Genomic DNA, 17,727 nt, shown 5'->3' on the forward strand with positions numbered 1-17,727 from the left:
TTGAAAAATGCAGAACTTAAAAAAAATATTATTGTGACGAAGAATTAACAGGTATATGAAAATAACACTCAAAACGTGAGCTGCATTTGAACGATTTGCCCTTTCTTTGCCATGCCCTCGTGGATGCTACTAAAACAGTCTCTAGCTGCAGCACCACAACAAACCGACTACAAGCACTGAATGAAAGCAAACCTTTATTTTGACATGTTCAGCATTGACCTTCCGCCTGCTGTGCATGCTGATGTGTGTTGTTTTCTCACACTTCCCTCGGGTGCACGCTAGTTGTGCGAACAGATTAAAAACCATATACTTATCATCAGTACTCGCGTTTGTAATTGTACTAGTTAGTTAAGGCCTACTATGCGGCGCCTAGGGACAGTCCAGCAAAAGATATCATGTGTATTCAGGACAGAAGTGCAAGACAAACCATCAGGAAAACGGGAGGCTCAGGTAGGCGAAATTGATATGGGAATTTGACATTATTTAGGTGAAAACATGTAGACTAGATGATTTATCAACAGTGCAACTAAAGATGATGTAGGCCTAGCAAAATCCTAGATCCTGGTTGTTAGACTAGTCGATCAGGAGTTCAGTGATGGCTCTGAGTGCTTGGTCGGACTGCAGCGTGTATTTTCCTCCTCGAGTCTTAATACGCAAGCGTGCAGAAAATGGGCGTGTTCATCAATGCATCCTTCTGCGTGTTTATATTTTATATTCCAGCAGAGTACAACCAGATCATGGGATTATTATTAAAGATATAGACAAAAATTGAGTTTTTTTCTGAACAATGTATCTAGCTAAATGCGTGTTTGGTTGGTCATCCTCCATTCTGGCACTCCAGTCTATCTCCTCTGTTTTTCCATGCAATTCCATCCTCTGATATTCCACTTTTCAGCCGGGAGCTACATTGGGCAGGGATTTGAGTGGAACCCCAGAACTTCATTTGGATGAATTTGGCACTTATTTAAGGAGAAGGGTTTTGAAAGCTCTTTTCTGCCTCTACAAATTACACAAACAACATGGAACAACAGTTATCCGAGTATGAAATGTGAGATATAAAAGTTGAATATCAAAAAAGCTATATTATAGGCCTAATGAAATGGCCAATATCTTGTACAAACCTGGCCTGCAATGTCATGAGTGCTGTAACACCTGGAATTCTGGTGTTTGGTTCTTGAGCCATTTCAGATATAATATAACTTAAAGGTTGATATGGCCTTGGAAATTTCAGAAAATAAAATGTGTTTTGGGTAATGTTTTTGTATATGGTTTGCTTCTCCATCACGTGTAGAAACCCATTATGTAAGTAAGTGGTTGTGTTACTCCACCTGACACTCTGCCCAAATTAGCATTTTGGCTGGAGTGTCAGGTGGGATAGGTTCTTTACCTCTACACAATTATTAACTCCTTTATTACAACTCATTTTAGCCTTTAACCCTATTCAGACCGGGGGCGGGGGGCTAAGTTTAGTTTAGTTTTAGTTTAGTTTATTAGGATCCCCATTAGCTGGGCGCAAACCCAGCTATTCTTCCTGGGGTCCAACAATAAAATCACACACAGTTAAAAGTTCTACACAAATCTGTACATTCATTTAAGCACCATACATTGAAAAGAAATAAAAAAAAAAAACTAAAAAAAAACATTTAATATAAACATAAATTACTATAATAATGGTTTAAGACCTTGTAGTCGAGTCATAAATGGAGGTTCCGTGACCAACCTCTGGCAACAATGTTTTGATGATTGATTTGACCTCTATGGACCCTTTAGAAAATATTTAGCCCCCATGTCCCTCGCAAAAATCCCGGGCTTTTTTGCTAGAGAGCCAAATTCAAAATGGCGTCCGGCGGCATCTCTAAAAAATAACTTTTGATCTGAATGACCTAGAATCATGTATGAAGGCACTTTTTCATATGAGTCAACCATGAGGATTCCAAATCTGACATCATTTTGGTTATAAAACTTCGTTTTGACAGCGAAATTCAAGATGGCCGCCATCTAGAACTGTTATTTTCGACCTTTTTAGGCCGTCACCGCCCAAAAATTGTCATATTTGGACTGGGAACCTCCCAATTTGTGATTTGTGTTCTCATGTAAAGATATTGAGAGAATATCTGATCTACAAGCCCAGAATTCCTCACATTGGGAGGCGTAGTGGGCTTGTAGATGGGCTATTTTAACTATGTGTCTTTTTTGTAGGCTGTTATTTGACAATTTGGCAGATATTTTAGCATTGTTTGATGATTACTTTGGATGCAGTGATGGTCTTTTACTCTGAGAGTCCTTACATTATGACCCCACCCCCCAAAACAGGGGGTCTTGACCCACAGGTTGAGAACCACTTATCTAGTTAAACAAAGACCTTCACGTTTCACATTTTCCAAGCATTCTTGCACAGAGAAGCCTGTTGAGGAACTCGAGGCAAGAGCTGCTGAAATGGAAGAAGTGCGCTCACAGCAATGATCAACTTGGTTGAAGACAGTCAGTTTGTGAAGCTCCCCGAGCTGCAAGAACACTGTGTTGTTGAGGAATGTGTGGTCTTATTCAACCCCAATGGCACATACAGGAAGACGCAGAAGAGCAAGCTCATCTCGAAGATCTCCCTCCACCCTGTTTTGATTTAAGAATCCTATCTTGCTCTAATTCAGTGGTTCTCAAACTTTTCCCATCATTTGCCCCTCAGAGGGTCTGGATGCCTCCGTGCCCCCTCCCCCTTTTTGTGGGGTAAAAATCACTTCTGGCTGGCGCTATCATAGTTATGTCTGACCTGAGGTAAATTAGGAAATAAATGGTTTCTAAGCAAAAGCAGTACTTGCGCAAATTGATTTTGCAATTGCTGCGCAGAATTAAAGGAAAGGTGAGATAAAACAAAGAGGGACTGCAGTCGAATGCAGTGCAGATGTGTGTTCATTTCCTATTCTATTCAAATCAATGACAATGAATAATATAATGTTGGTGAGGGGGACTTTAAACATATTGGCTTATTGGCCATATAGGAAATCTTTTTTTTTGGGGGGGGGGCAGATGTCACACGGCCCCCCTGTGATGCCTCCGCGCCCCCCCAGGAAGGCTTGCGCTCCACTTTGAGAAACTCTGCTCTAATTGACATAGGCATGATCTGGAGGATGGGAACTCCATCAGCAGAAGATTGGCAGACACAGGACGGCACCCTATACAAGTAGGTTGGGCTATGCCCAAAAGCTGTTATCCATCATCCTTGCCTTCTCATGCTCCCAGTATCATCGGTGCCAATGATCCCTACGATACACCATACTTAACAAAAGAAGACGAACGAGACCTGCGCATACATGGTAATGCACATACATACACATGAAATTGACAAGTTCCCATCTGCCAAGTCTTTCAAAATGTTATTGTGTAGTGTCAAAAACAAGAAAAAGACTACACCATTGAGCGTCTGAAGCTCTTCACTGTTTATGATGGTCAATGACAGTCAGGTTGTAGTGGCCCTGTTGTTATTGATGCAGCTGATACCGATGTCTATGGCAGCTTCCTGGCATGCTAAGCATTAAGAGAAACGAAGAGACTGTCCTCTTCCATGACCTGCTGACAAGAGATGGCAGACTGCATTGTGCAGCTACACTATTTTACAGGCTGTGATGCCAACTTACCTGTAGGGTTCTATGAAAAAGAAAAATCATCAGTACATGAAAAGGTGATAAAGAGCTCTGTGGCAAGGAGCAACTCTTGGTTGCTCTCTGTTCACCTTGAAGAGGGAGTACAACAGCTGTTTGTGTTCACGAGACAGATGATCTATGTAGACAAGAAAAGTAGCACCATGGCTGAAGCCTGTGCTTCCAAGTCGAAGACCATGAAGAGAAAGTCTTTTATCTGTCTCCCTCCATATGCAGACAGCTTATGCCAACACTGCCTCTGTCCCAACTACTTGCCGCATCTAGTGCGCCACCCCACACTAAAGAACCACCCATCGCCACTCAAACATGGTTGGGAGTATAGCGTATAGCTTCCCCGGGTCCTGTATTCCCCGGTCTTTGTATGGGACTGAGGAACTACCGACCCTTTTTCTCAAAAGTGTCCCATGTTCCCCGCATTGTATGGCCCAGGATGCTTCACATGCATATCTCTTGCACGAACGGTTGCCATGCGTATTTCATGTCAAGTTTGCGAACAGTGGCAGCCTAACCCTAACCGTAACTAACAACAACCCTCGCTAGTCATGCGGCAGCAGTCTACTTGGAAGCAGCAGGAATAGAACCCCTTTTTGAAAAAAGGGTTCTAAGTTCCCCGGTGGCAGGGGGGACATAGTACTCTGGGAACATAGCTCCCAGGCAACATAGGGGTGACCCTGGGAGCTCATACACTGATGATTTTCCTTTTTCATAGAACCTTGAGTTGGCATCATGGCATTGTGCAGCTACACTGTTTTACAGGCTATCTGCCATCTCTTCTGTCAAAAGGTCACAGAAGAGGACCGTCTCTTTGTCTCTCTTAATGCATAGCATGCCAGGAAGCTGCCGTAGACATAGGTATCAGCTGCATCAATAACAACAGGGCCACTACAACCTGACTGTCATTGACCATCATTAACAGTGAAGAGCTTCAGACTGCTTAATGGTGTAGTCTTTTTCTTGTTTTTGACACTACACAATAACATTTTGAAAGACTTGGCAGATGGGAACTTGTCAATTTCATGTGTATGTGCATTACCATGTATGCGCAGGTCTCGTTCGTCTTCTTTTGTTAAGTATGATGTATTGTAGGGATCATTGGCACCGATGATACTGGGAGCATGAGAAGGCAAGGATGATGGATGACAGTTTTTGGGCATAGCCCAAACTACTTGTATAGGGTGCCATCCTGTGTCTGCTAATCTTCTGCTGATGGGGTTCCCATCCTCCAGATCATGCCTATGTCAATTAGAGCAGTGGTTCCCAACCTTTTTCTTAGGGGACCCATGTTTTTACTATTGCAAGCTTTGGTGACCCAACCACGCGAGCGCCCGCAAGAGACGGAGTCACAAGATGCCCTCCGTTTCCTGCGATAACTTATTTTAGTTATTTTATTCCTCAATTCGTCTTTGGTCAAATATAGAATAAATGTTTAATGTAGCACTTACAATTTGTTGCGTCTATGCATTTATTAGTTAAATGCTTTGTCTTTTATTCAACATGGGCTATATATATTTAAAACGAAACCCCTTAAAATCAAGAGGGCTCCGCGACCCCCTGTGGATCTTTGGCGACCCATAAGGGGGGTCCTGACCCATAGGTTGGGAACCACTGAATTAGAGCAAGATAGGATTCTTAAATCAAAACAGGGTGGAGGGAGATCTTCGAGATGAGCTTGCTCTTCTGCGTCTTCCTGTATGTGCCATTGGGGTTGAATAAGACCACACATTCCTCAACAACACAGTGTTCTTGCAGCTCGGGGAGCTTCACAAACTGACTGTCTTCAACCAAGTTGATCACTGCTGTGAGCACACTTCTTCCATTTCAGCAGCTCTTGCCTCGAGTTCCTCAACGGGCTTCCCTGTGCAAGAATGCTTGGAAAATGTGAAACGTGAAGGGTTTTTCCTTCTAGATAAGTGGTTCTCAACCTGTGGGTTGAGGGGGTTGGGGTCATGATGTAAGGACTCTCAAAGTGAAAGACCATCACTGCATCCAAAGTAATCATCAAACAATGCTAAAATATCGGCCAAATTGTCAAATAATAGCCTACTAAAAAAAGACACATTGTTAAAATAGCCCATCTACAGTGTTCAAGCCCACTACGCCTCCCAATATGAGGAATTCTGGGCTTGTAGATCAGATATTCTCTCAATATTTTTACATGAGAAATACTGTCACACAAATTGGGAGGTTCCCAGTCCAAATATGATAATTTTGGGCGGTGACGGCCTAAAAAGGTCGAAAATAACGGTTCTAGATGGCGGCCATCTTGAATTTCGCTGTCAAAACGAAGTTTTATAACCAAAATGATGTCAGATTTGGAATCCTCATGGTTGACTCATATGAAAAAGTGCCTTCATACATGATTCTAAGTCATTCAGATCAAAAGTTATTTTTTAGAGATGCCGCCGGACGCCATTTTGAATTCGGCTCTCTAGCAAAAAAGCCCGGGATTTTTGCGAGGGACATGGGGGCTAAATCTTTTCTAAAGGGTCCATAGAGGTCAAATCAATCATCAAAACATTGTTGCCAGAGGTTGGTCACGGAACCTCCATTTATGACTCGACTATTGTGACAAACATCTCTACCTCTGCACTAACCTAGTTTATATATGATAGGCTCAGATGTTTTTTCACCTGTTTTTTAAAAACCACTTTATTATTCAATATAGTTAATTTGGTTGGCAAATTGTTCCATGCTTTAATTGATCTATATTCAACAGTGCGCACAACAACTTTGATGTCGTATAACTCCTGAATGACTAAAGTTATGACTACTTTTTGACTTTTCCTAAAATGAAGTTGGCTACAATGTGATAGCAAAAGATTAGGTTTATCATTTTTCTGCCTGACCAAAAATCACTGATCTAAGTCTCATTTTCATTAGCATCAGACACCCTTGTGAACATTTGAAGTGGTCTGATGCACATAATAACCAAAATTGATGTGCATTACCCAAGTTAGATGGAAAATACATTAAGTTGACATTTTGGGCAATAAAATCAGGAAATGACATCATAATGACGTCATAATATCCAACAATGACACCAAATTGATGTCATCCATAGATTTTTGGCTGGAGATCATCTCCTCCAAGTTTGGCGGTCATACGCCATTCAGTTCCTAAGTTATGAGGGGGGGGGTCAAAAGAGCCTAGGAGGCTAGGTTTAGACAAGATACTGGCCATTTTAAAATATTGTTTTTTTAAATATTAATATTAGTGCCAGATTCATGCAAATGCAGTTCTGAGGTATTACACTTCCACTAAAAAGGCACACTTACGGTAGATTTATTCAAATCTATGTCGGCTTGGCCCCAAAGTCTCTGATTTCACGTTCATGATATTTTGTGATGAAATGTATGTGTATGTTATTCATAGTTGACATTTTATTTACTTTTAGGTATTGTTACGACCACTGGCTCGTGAGTGATAGTAACATAAAGGGAGACCACGCCGATTCGTGCATTTTACTAAAACAAAGGTTTATTTACAAAAACATGGACAATCAGTAACATGAACCAACCAAGGGGTGTATCAGTAAGTTGGTGTTGTGGTGCAAGTGAGTTGCTGGAGCGAGGCTGCCGTCGGCCTTGACCATACACTCTGCACAACGAGTGAGCCCAGTCAGAATGGAGAGGGAGAGAGTAGACAGGAAGGACTCCTTTTGTAGCCTAACCCATTAGCCCAATGATGGAATCCTGGTCATGTCAGCCCACACTGCCCTACAATATCAGAACGCAGTATCTTGAAAATGGTCGAAAATGGGTTTAGACCGGAAATTGGCTTTAAAATACCTTCTTCTTCTTGTGTTAAAATTTTTCGGCCCAACTTGGTCCCGTTTCGGAAAAAAACGCAAAAAACTGATTATACTGCGCTTTGTGGTTTTAGTAGGTTACGTGGTAGGCTACTAGCCAAGAACGCAGTATAATGCGATACTGCACTTTTATACTGCACTTCTCCATTGACACCGTGGTTTTGGTGTAGACAGTAATACCACAACAGAGCGCAGTATAATGATTTTTCAGCTAAAAAGTAATGAGAATGTTGTTTTTTTTGCTTTTTTCTTGTGTGCATAAATTTTCACCCTAAAAAAGTATTATATGGAAGTGTCATCACCACTTTACCTCCAACACAGTCGCGTGGACAGAAAGGAAACTTTAAAGCCTTTTTTCTCAGTTTGGCATTTTGAATTATACTGCGTTCTGAAATTGTAGGGCAGCATAGCTCCACCTGCAGGACTGGAGACCATGGACAGACAGTCAGAAATGGCAACCCCAGCCAAGCTGTCATGGCTGGGCGTGACATCCCTTCCCCCCTTAAAAACAGAGGCCCGATCTAATGGGTCTCTGGAGCACCATCAATATTAACAAAACAAAATAAACAGAACCAGAGCCATCTAATAACAGAGTTGCGCAAACCGGGGACCAGGAAGTCGGTTGGTGAGGTGATTCGCGTAGGTTAAAATGTTTCTTAACAGTAAACTTCTGTTCGTTGGAAACTAACACAGAACCATCACATACCAAACAAAGATTAAGTACAAACAAATTACATTACCTTAACCTGATTTTCTGTGTTCTACTGCCACATCCTGGAACTAAGTAACTTCTAATAGAACTAAAGTCAATGGGGATTTCCATGTTAACTCTCCCTGAGGCTCCATGTGAGCCGCCATTGCTGTGGAAAGATTGGTCCATAGAGGTCTATGGGAGTGGCGTAACTCTGATATTAGATGACTCTGAACAGAACCAAAATTATCCACACAGACCATAGGCAATCAATACTAGAAACCACAATAATGCAACTTGGAATCCCAGAGCGGCCAGACCCGCAATGCCAATTTTCACCCTCCCCACCCCCAGCCCAATCTGAAACCTGCAAATCCCGGATCCAAGGACAGCAAACCTTTAAGGCAAACAAAAAGGACGGGTTAGGAGAGAGACAAAGAACAGAGAATGACCAAACCCGAAACACAAGAATGCATTAATCAGAACATTTTCCAAACAACCCAATTAATTCATAGGTAGGCTTGCCTGGACCAATCAAAGACCCTAAGTCACCATCGACAAATGATGCACAGGTAGACACACCTGCCTTCTCTGATTGCATGTGTGCCTCACTCGGCCCAGCTCTGCACTTTTTAAGTGGAGAAGGCTGTAAACAATTATCCACCCCCACAGCAGACCGGGTAGACATATCAGGCTTACCAATATCACCTGGGCGCACAGCAGAAGACACCACAGGTCTACTTTTCTCAACTTGAGCCTTAGAACGTGCCAGTAACACTGGGCAATTTTTCTTCCAATGTCCTTCTTCCAAACAATAATGGCATTGGTCAATTTTTCGTAGGCCTACTTGGTCATTAACATTTGGGTCAAACTTTGGAATCTTGCAATTGCCATGACTAAAACTGTCTTTACGATTGTAACGAGGAGGAGAATTCAATGAAGGAGAACTAGGATCATAACGATTGTCTTTACGACCATAACGAGGACAATGAGAATGCAATTGAGATTGATGCGAAGGGTTAATTCGATGATCGTGATAACGAGGTCTGCCATGATATGCCTTAGGCCTACTCTTGTGAGTCAACTCAAAACCATCGGCCAGAAGAGCTGCCTCTGCTGCGGTCTTTACTCCGCGCCCATTGATTAAGTGAAGAATTCTTTTAGGCAGGATATTCTGAAACTGTTCAAAAATCAGCAAATCACGCAGCGCTTCAAAATTGGCGACAGACTCTGCAGTGAGCCACTGATTAAAACACTTGGTCAATTTCCTCACCACGTCTGCATGAGTTTGATTGCCATGTTTGCGTAAATTCCTGAAATGCTGTCGATAAGCTTCTGGATGAAGTTGGTAACATTTTAAGATGGCTTGTTTCACCACATCATAATTTCGGTTCTCAACAGGTAAAGCCACAAATGCCCTCTGTGCTTTGCCCACTAGCCGTGGCACTAAGAGCAGTGTTCGATCCTCATCCTTAATTTTTCTTTGAGCGATGACATGTTCAAACAATGAGAAAAATACCTCTGGGTCACGTTCATCAAAGTTAGGTATGAATTCCAAATTTTCAAACAACCTATCCTTCGCCTTTTGCTGAAGTTCATGTTCCATTCTCATTTTCTCTACTTCCAATTTGCTTTTCTCCAGGTAAAGTCTCATTTTCTCCAATTCAACATTCTTCTCCAATTCCAACAGCTGTTTTTGTTGCTCAAAACTTGACAAGCTTGGGCTAGTAGACTGTGCAGCCTCAATTACTGGTTGCATTTCAGTCAGGTGTTTCTGCTTAGCTGACCTAATCGCTGATGGCAAGTCAATTCCCTGACCAGCTAATTGCACCAATTGCTGCTTGTTTAATGCTGCCAACAAGCTCTCCAGCGGAGCCTTTACCAAATCCTCCATCGTAATCATTTTTCTCAAATCCAGTCAATGACAAACTAGAGGTATGCAACAAAAATTAAACAATTTGCCTGTGTGAGCTGAACAAACCAAAGTAAACTAAAGGAAAACTAGCTCCATCAAGCTAGGCCCTCTCTCCAACCAATTCAACCAGTGACAAGAGCATTGCAGTTATGTTAACACAGCAAATTAACCCCGGAGCATCCCCCTAAACATTTTCCCCCCACTAGACTAACCTATTTTCACACAGAGCCCGAGGACGAGGATCATTTACTCACCAATACCTATGGAGACGTACCATCCCGACAAAGCCGATTCAGCCGTTTCTCCAAGGCGGTGCCCTCGCCCAGACTCTGTGACAGCAGGAACCTAAAACCCGTGCTAGATGGGGATAAAGGCGACAGCTCCTAAAGGTTCTATGCCATGCTACAAACTGCAATGAAACTTGACCAAAATGGCTGGAACAAACAAAATCAATGTTCTAATGTTGTACCTACACTTGCAAATGTAAACCATCAAAAGCACAAACCAGCGGATCTCCCCAAAGAAATGATGACTGATAGACCCTGAATTAAATCATATCAGTCAATACACTTGTAACCTAACTACTACCCTTCCTACTCTCCCATTTCCAGTAGAAGGAATTCTTGTAGTTTTACTCAAACTGATCACTTTCCAAAAGAGCTCCACATACCTTCCTACGCTCTCCTAGCCAGTAGAAGGAATTACAGTAGCTTTTCCAAAAGCAAATGGTACACAACAAGCTCTACGCACCTCCCTACGCTAACACAGTAGAAGGAATTATCGTATACTTATTGAAAACTGTACCCAAATAGGCCTGCGCACCTTCCTACGCTGCCACTGTAGCAGGAATTATCGTAGCCTTTACCAAATCATTACCAAATCTCTGAATCTTTAGTTAGGACGAGCCCCCATATGTTACGACCACTGGCTCGTGAGTGATAGTAACATAAAGGGAGACCACGCCGATTTGTGCATTTTACTAAAACAAAGGTTTATTTACAAAAACATGGACGATCAGTAACATGAACCAACCAAGGGGTGTATCAGTAAGTGAGTGTTGTGGTGCAAGTGTGGTGCTGGAGCATGGCTGCCGTCGGCCTTGACCATACGGTCTGCCAGACGAGTGAGCCGAGTCAGAGTGGAGAGAGAGAGAGTGCAGACAGGAAGGACTCCTTTTGTAGCCCAACCCATTAGCCCCATGATGGAATCCTGGTCATGCCAGCCCACAGCTCCACCTGCAGGACTGGAGACCATGGACAGAGTCAGAAATGGCAACCCCAGCCAAGCTGTCATGGCTGGGCGTGACAGTATGTGCTTACGATTGGTCTCTTTTTTCTACAGCCATTTCATGTTGCAGCCACTGAAAATCTGAACCTTTCTGCCCTGGAATCAGATATTCACTCTGCTGTTGCTACAGAGAAATTAGATGGCACCTGTTGTTATATTTCCAAATACAAAGGTATGTTTTCTGTCATGGGCAGATGGGTCAATGAAGTGATGCTATTTTTATTTTCCTATGAAAAGGTTAAAATTTGAGCATAAGCCCACACCTTACTATTATCATTAAAAAAAATCTAGTGTAGTTTATTTTGATGCCTATTAATCTTGAGAGAGCATTGAGAGTATACTGTTAAAAATGATGTTGTGTGACCATAACCGGGCAAATACACCGGCCGCGACGCGATTGAAACGACAGAGAATCTCTTCTGTGCTGCAGCAAGTGATACGAGTGATTGAAGCGACTAGAGTATGTCCGTTGCAGGCAGAGAGCAAGCATTCAAACCTTCCCATTGGCTGTGGTGACTGACCTCTATACAGTCCTTGGCTGTCGCGGGTTGTCGCTGAACCGCGTCATAGCTCATTTGCATAACATTCTCAGGAGTTCAACTGCAAAATGTCGCTCTCGTCGCACGAATCGCCTCTAGTCTCCAGAATCGCCATTTGTCGCGCGACTCAATACAAAGTCAATTACTTCCGTCACTCGCCTCGCTCTTGTCGCGGCCGGTGTATTTGCCCGGTAACAACTTTGTAACAGAGTTGACACTACCAATAAAATGAATGAACGGATAATTTCATGTGAAATCACTTTGAGGCCTGATCGACACAGATTTTAATGAAACTTAGTGTGCCTGTATAGTGGCAAGGTAGAACCCCTGGACATTTTAAAATATAGCTTTTTTGATACTCCATTTTTTAATTTGAATAATTCACATTGGAATGATGTATTCCATCATGTTTGTGTAATATGTAGAGTCAGAAAAAGCTCTGAAACAACAACAAAACCAATTAAAAACCACTATAAGACTTTCTTACTCTGTCTCCCTTTAATATTTGTGCCAGATTTATGAAAATGCAGTTCTGGGGTTCGACCTTGCCACTAAAAAGGCACACCAAGTTCATTTGAAATCTGTGTTGGTCAGGCCCTCAAGTGTCTGATTTCATGTGTAACCCAAAAACAATAATATCTCTAATATGGGGGAATTATGTATGTCAAGTCAACATCCTGAATTGTCAGTGTGGTTTAAAAAATATTGAACTGGTTTTGTATGAAATGCATTATACAAGTATACTCCCCTTTCGATCTCTGTTTTTGAAGGAAAGCAATTTCTTTGGGCACGCCTTGATCGAAAACCAAACAAGCAAGCAGACAAGCGATGGAAGAAGTTTCAGTCTTCTCAAAAGACCTCCACAGGTAAAAAATGATAGATGATAATGTAAAAAAAGGAAATGCACAACTAATACACCTTAAAGGTACACTGTGCAGGAAATTGTCTAAAAAGGTACAGCAAATATGCTGCTCATTGAAACTGGGCTGCCTATTGCCAAATTTGATATTTTCATGAAAATTTACGAAGTAATAAACTAATATTTTCTAGTATGGCCCAAGTACAGTCATTTTTGCAGCTAGAAATGGCTATTTCTGGAAATTCAAAATGGCGGACTATGAAGAAGATCCCCCTTTTCATGTATGAAAAGTGCGATTTTTCCAGTGATAATGAATACTTAGAATTTGATGGTGGTGGTAAGTACTCATGAAAAAGGTAACATTAGTGAATGGGTAACATGAATTCTGGAAATAAACAACTAAAATATCTCACCCAGTGTACATTTAAGTACTTCATCTGGCTTCTTTCAATGTCTGTACTGTAGTAGTTCTGATTGCATCATGAAATGCTTCAGCAACTGTTTTTATTTTTTTATTTTTAGGCTTTATGTGGAACTTGAAGGAGGATTTTAAAGATGTCCCTGATAATTGGATACCAGCACACAGTGTTCCCCACATCGATGGCTGTCCTGTACCTGATGACCATGGGCATATTCTAGGTGGGTGAAACTGATGACAGAAAGGGTGCATGTGCTATTTGAGGATCTGCTGGGGTTTTTTTTGTTGTTGTTTTTTTTACATTTTTGAAATGACTTTGATATCCATAGTCATCCAGTGCATCAGTGAATCCAAATTCTTCGTATCCAAATATACAATTTGCCCTCAGGATTGCATACCTCAATGATTAATTGACATAATTTAGAATCCTTACTTCCACACTTTTATGTAGGCCTATTGTTATTCCTCAACCTCAGTCTCCATATTCTAATAGAAGGTGTGCTGTTTCTGCTAGAACTCTGTTAAATACTGTTAGATTTTGTCCATCAAGAAACATTCTTTCTCACTTTTTTCTGTGCATATGTTATTCTCTGTTGCACTGTAATGTAAAGGTGGCTCAACTATGGCTGTTCTTTTACCATTTTTTTATATATATTTTTTACTAATAATTATTATTATTTACGCATACACATGTATAGTTCTTGTCTACCAAATATGTGACTCGATAAAACTTAAGGAGCAAGAAGATTTTCCCAGAGATTTTGTTGTTGTTCTGTGCCATGCCGTTGAACTGTGTAGCAAATCAGTGATGGGCAACCTGGATTTATTACGTTTACAGTCCTGTGCCATATATTCCAAATGACAAGGTTTTACCAGTTAAACAAGGGGGCATGTTCAACTGCTGCAACCTATTACTACATTTTGCTACAATTTGCTACGATGTTTGACAGCAATGTAGCAAAACGCTCTGCAACAGATCTTTGTGTATGTTGGCTACATTTTGGTAGGCATGTTCGACCAATTATCCAATCACTACTAGTTGTTGTCGTTTTCTCTGCACTTTGAATCTCCCTCTCAGCTGCTATAGATGGATTTTTCATATTTACAAATTTCAAACATTCCACTGTGCGCACAGACAAGAATTTCAAGTAGCTAAGTGTCCCATTGGAGCCCTGCACAGTGTATGACAAGAACCTGTTGTGTTGTCAGCTGGCTGTTTTATCTACTTGCTTGGATTCTGTACTCTTGATGACATCATTTAGGAAAGCATGTCATGTCGCTTGGAATCATTTGGTATCCCTAAATAACATTATATTGTGTGTCCAAGCGATAGCCAATGGTTACAAAGATGGACGCAGCCTCATACTGTTAGTTTGTTTGTTCAAAAGTTGCACCCACATGTGATTGCTGTGTTTGTTGTAGTAAACATGGCATGAGTCTTGAAAACGGCTCAGGTGATCATTCCGAGAAACCAGGTAATCTCCTGGTTGGATTGGACAGGTAAAATCAGATCATTTGGATTACATGGCACAGGATTGTACAACTAATGAATCTAGGTTGTCCTTCACTGTTGCGAATTACTTTACTTTACCGGTACTTCAATTTTATTTTTTCAGGACAGTGCACATTAATGAACATGTAAATGTGCTAGATTATAGCACAATGGCTAATTTCCATCTGGTATCCAAATAAACAATTGCATTGATAATGAAATCATGGCTGGGTTTTTGTCTTGTTTAATATCTGAGAGAAAGACTGGAGCCACACTAAAAGGCAATTTTCTGTTTCAAACAATAAAGTGTCATCTTATCTTATCTTATCTTATCTTATCTTATCTTGTCTTGTCTTATCTTGTCTTATTTTATCGTTAATGAAATCAAGGCTGGGTTCCTGTGGAGTGGAACAGTAAACAGTATTGCTGGCACTCCTCTGTGGTCGATTACGAGATAGAGCTTGCCTTAGTCCTCCAGCCCGACAGAGAAGACGAGGACATGCTGGAAATCACATGTGTTCCACTGTCAGAATTACAGGACCAAACACTAGAGCTCATCGGAACAAATATCAATGGAAATCCTTATGGTATGTCAAGATTATACTGTATTTCTTTCAATACATTTAACATACTTGTGTCTAGTTTCTTATACAACTGGTGAAAAGGTGTCTTATTTTTCCCTGCAAGGGAACATTGCAGCCCATCACATACACTATTTTTTAAAAACTTTCTCCTGTTATTATATGCCAGGCATGAACATCTATTCAAAATGGTATACGTATATGGTCTTAAATTCATTTCTCTCTATTATCTTTTTCCTCACATTTCAGTTTTAATTCACACTTGTCTCCTTGCCTTAATCCAAAGGTCTGGGCAGCAAGAAGCAGCCGCTCCACTTCCTGGTGCCACATGGGGCCATTCATGTGAGAGATGCCCTTCCTGTGAATTATACACAGCTGCACACCTGGCTCTCAGAGGCAGACCGGGGCAAAGTGGAAGGGATCGTCTGGCATTGCAACAACGGAGCTCTTTTTAAGGTAGTTCTATGCCCTGTTGTACACACATCTGTCTTTTTAAAAATAAAAACAATTATGATGTTTATATTTGTGCAACACTGCATAAATAAGATGGGTCCATTTGTACTTCTATTACAAAAATAGAAAACTACATTAATGAGAGCCATTTGCGAGAGGACTAATATGTACTGTTGTGGTGGTGGAGGGAGTGTTTAAGTTTTTTTAAATTATTATATACATAATATACAGTACAATTGATGTCTTCTTTTTTACTGTACAGCTTCATCGTCATCACGTGAACCTGAAATGGCCATGTGGTAAACCCTTTCTGAACACCAGACCTGTCGTCATTCGATTTGATGGCCACAGGGAACAATTGGACGGTTCATGCCAGGGCATGTTCAGTGCATTCTCAAAACTACACGGGCAAACTTTCCAGTCTCTTGAAGACATATTGTTTGACGACTGAAGACTACAGCTAAATACACATGGATAATGTTCACCCGGGTTCAAATGGGTTGGAAAGAGGAATATTAAGTACTTGGTACTTGGCTACAAGTGATTTAATTTACTTGGTTGTCCTTGAGACCTTTTCCCCTTTAATTTGATGTTTTACGGCATGGATATTAATTTCATGACATTCAATTTAAAGGCAAAGCTTGTTTGGGTTAACTGAGATGATGCACGTTGAATTCCGAAAAAATCAGTAGTATGCCAAAGCTGCATTACTGTATTGTACATTGCTGTTGTAGACACAGAGAAAACATTGAAGTTGTGGAGAAAGGCTAACGGAACAGGGCAAGACAGACAATGAGAGATGTGTCAGAGGCATGGATAGTCGATAGACAAAGTGTAAAGACAACTAAGGTGAACAAAAAAGTTGCCAAAATGTAAAAGCTGTTGTATGTATATGGGGTTCTATTTCACGATTATTAGCACTTTTGACATGACATTTTGCACGTAAGTAGCTTTGGGAGAGGTGATCCCAGACTGAAAGATACTTTGACAACTGGAAAGTGAACATAGTGCCATATGGTGCATCATTCAAAAAGGTCTTATCCTCCATTGTTATTGTACTATATGTTACCATTTGAAAAATATGTTTAATTAAAAACATAAAATAAATGTGATCTTTGTTGTTTCACTATTTTTGCTTTTATAATATACCTATTGTCCTAAGTAAGATATTGACATATTAGACAGGCTTTTGAATAGTGAGGGGTAAAGGTGGACGGTGCCTACCTGTGGAGAGAGGGTCATTCTCTAATGCTGCAGCGGAAAATAAACTACAATGGTTCCCAAACTTTTTCCGCCAGGACTGCCTTTTAGCTTTAGGTATATTTTCGTGAACCCCATCCTCTCATATTCCAAATGCCAAACACCATTTCCTAATATTGCTAAATTGTAATTTCAGATTCACAAGAAAAGTAGGCCCTAAGGACATTTGTTAGCCAGATCCGTGAGTGTTGTTACAAACCAATGTATACAATTGTAGTAAGTCTTAACCATGTGTTTTCCTTGTTTTTATGAAAAGTCCCTTCTTTCTGCTACCCCACTGCAGTACCTCTGGAAAAAATCCTACCTCCCCCAGGGGTCCTGCCCCCCAGTTTGGGAACCACTGGACTACCAGGTCCTCTTTAAAGTTTATTCCATTCACATGTGACTGTTTCCCACAGCTAGTCAAAGGCATCCTGTGACGAGCAGAGGGAAAAGCTAGTGATGTAACATTGTGGAAATTGTCCTGGGGACTGTTGGGGCCTGTAATGTTATTTATATGCAGGTAAATGTATAGGGTCAGTATTTTATGTAAATATATACGTAACGCATTATATCTTGCAAATCATTTATGAGCTCTTTCTATGACTTGACTTGGCCTTTATATGGCTCTGGAACTTCCCTACACACACACACACACACACACACACACACACACACACACACACTTGAATAGCATAAAATGTAAAATCTTTAGAATGACTGTTGTGCACTAATACACCATGTCATATGACACAGGTCTATATGGAATATGATCTTCACTACCATCCT

General features: G+C 41.0%; 1 protein-coding gene across 1 annotated transcript; it reads left to right on the top strand.

Moving 5' to 3' along the window:
* Window positions 1–356: 356 nt before the first annotated feature.
* Window positions 357–16,811, top strand: rlig1 (RNA 5'-phosphate and 3'-OH ligase 1). The gene is made up of 7 exons (XM_063197756.1): window positions 357–450; window positions 11,412–11,529; window positions 12,667–12,762; window positions 13,278–13,394; window positions 15,055–15,252; window positions 15,533–15,702; window positions 15,962–16,811. Exons 1-7 carry the CDS (start codon window positions 361–363, stop codon window positions 16,148–16,150), a joined length of 978 nt encoding a protein of 325 aa, XP_063053826.1. The 5' UTR covers window positions 357–360; the 3' UTR covers window positions 16,151–16,811.
* Window positions 16,812–17,727: the final 916 nt, after the last annotated feature.

The sequence above is a fragment of the Engraulis encrasicolus genome, chromosome 4 (assembly GCF_034702125.1).
Source record: "Engraulis encrasicolus isolate BLACKSEA-1 chromosome 4, IST_EnEncr_1.0, whole genome shotgun sequence".
Classification (NCBI taxonomy): Eukaryota; Metazoa; Chordata; class Actinopteri; order Clupeiformes; family Engraulidae; genus Engraulis; species Engraulis encrasicolus.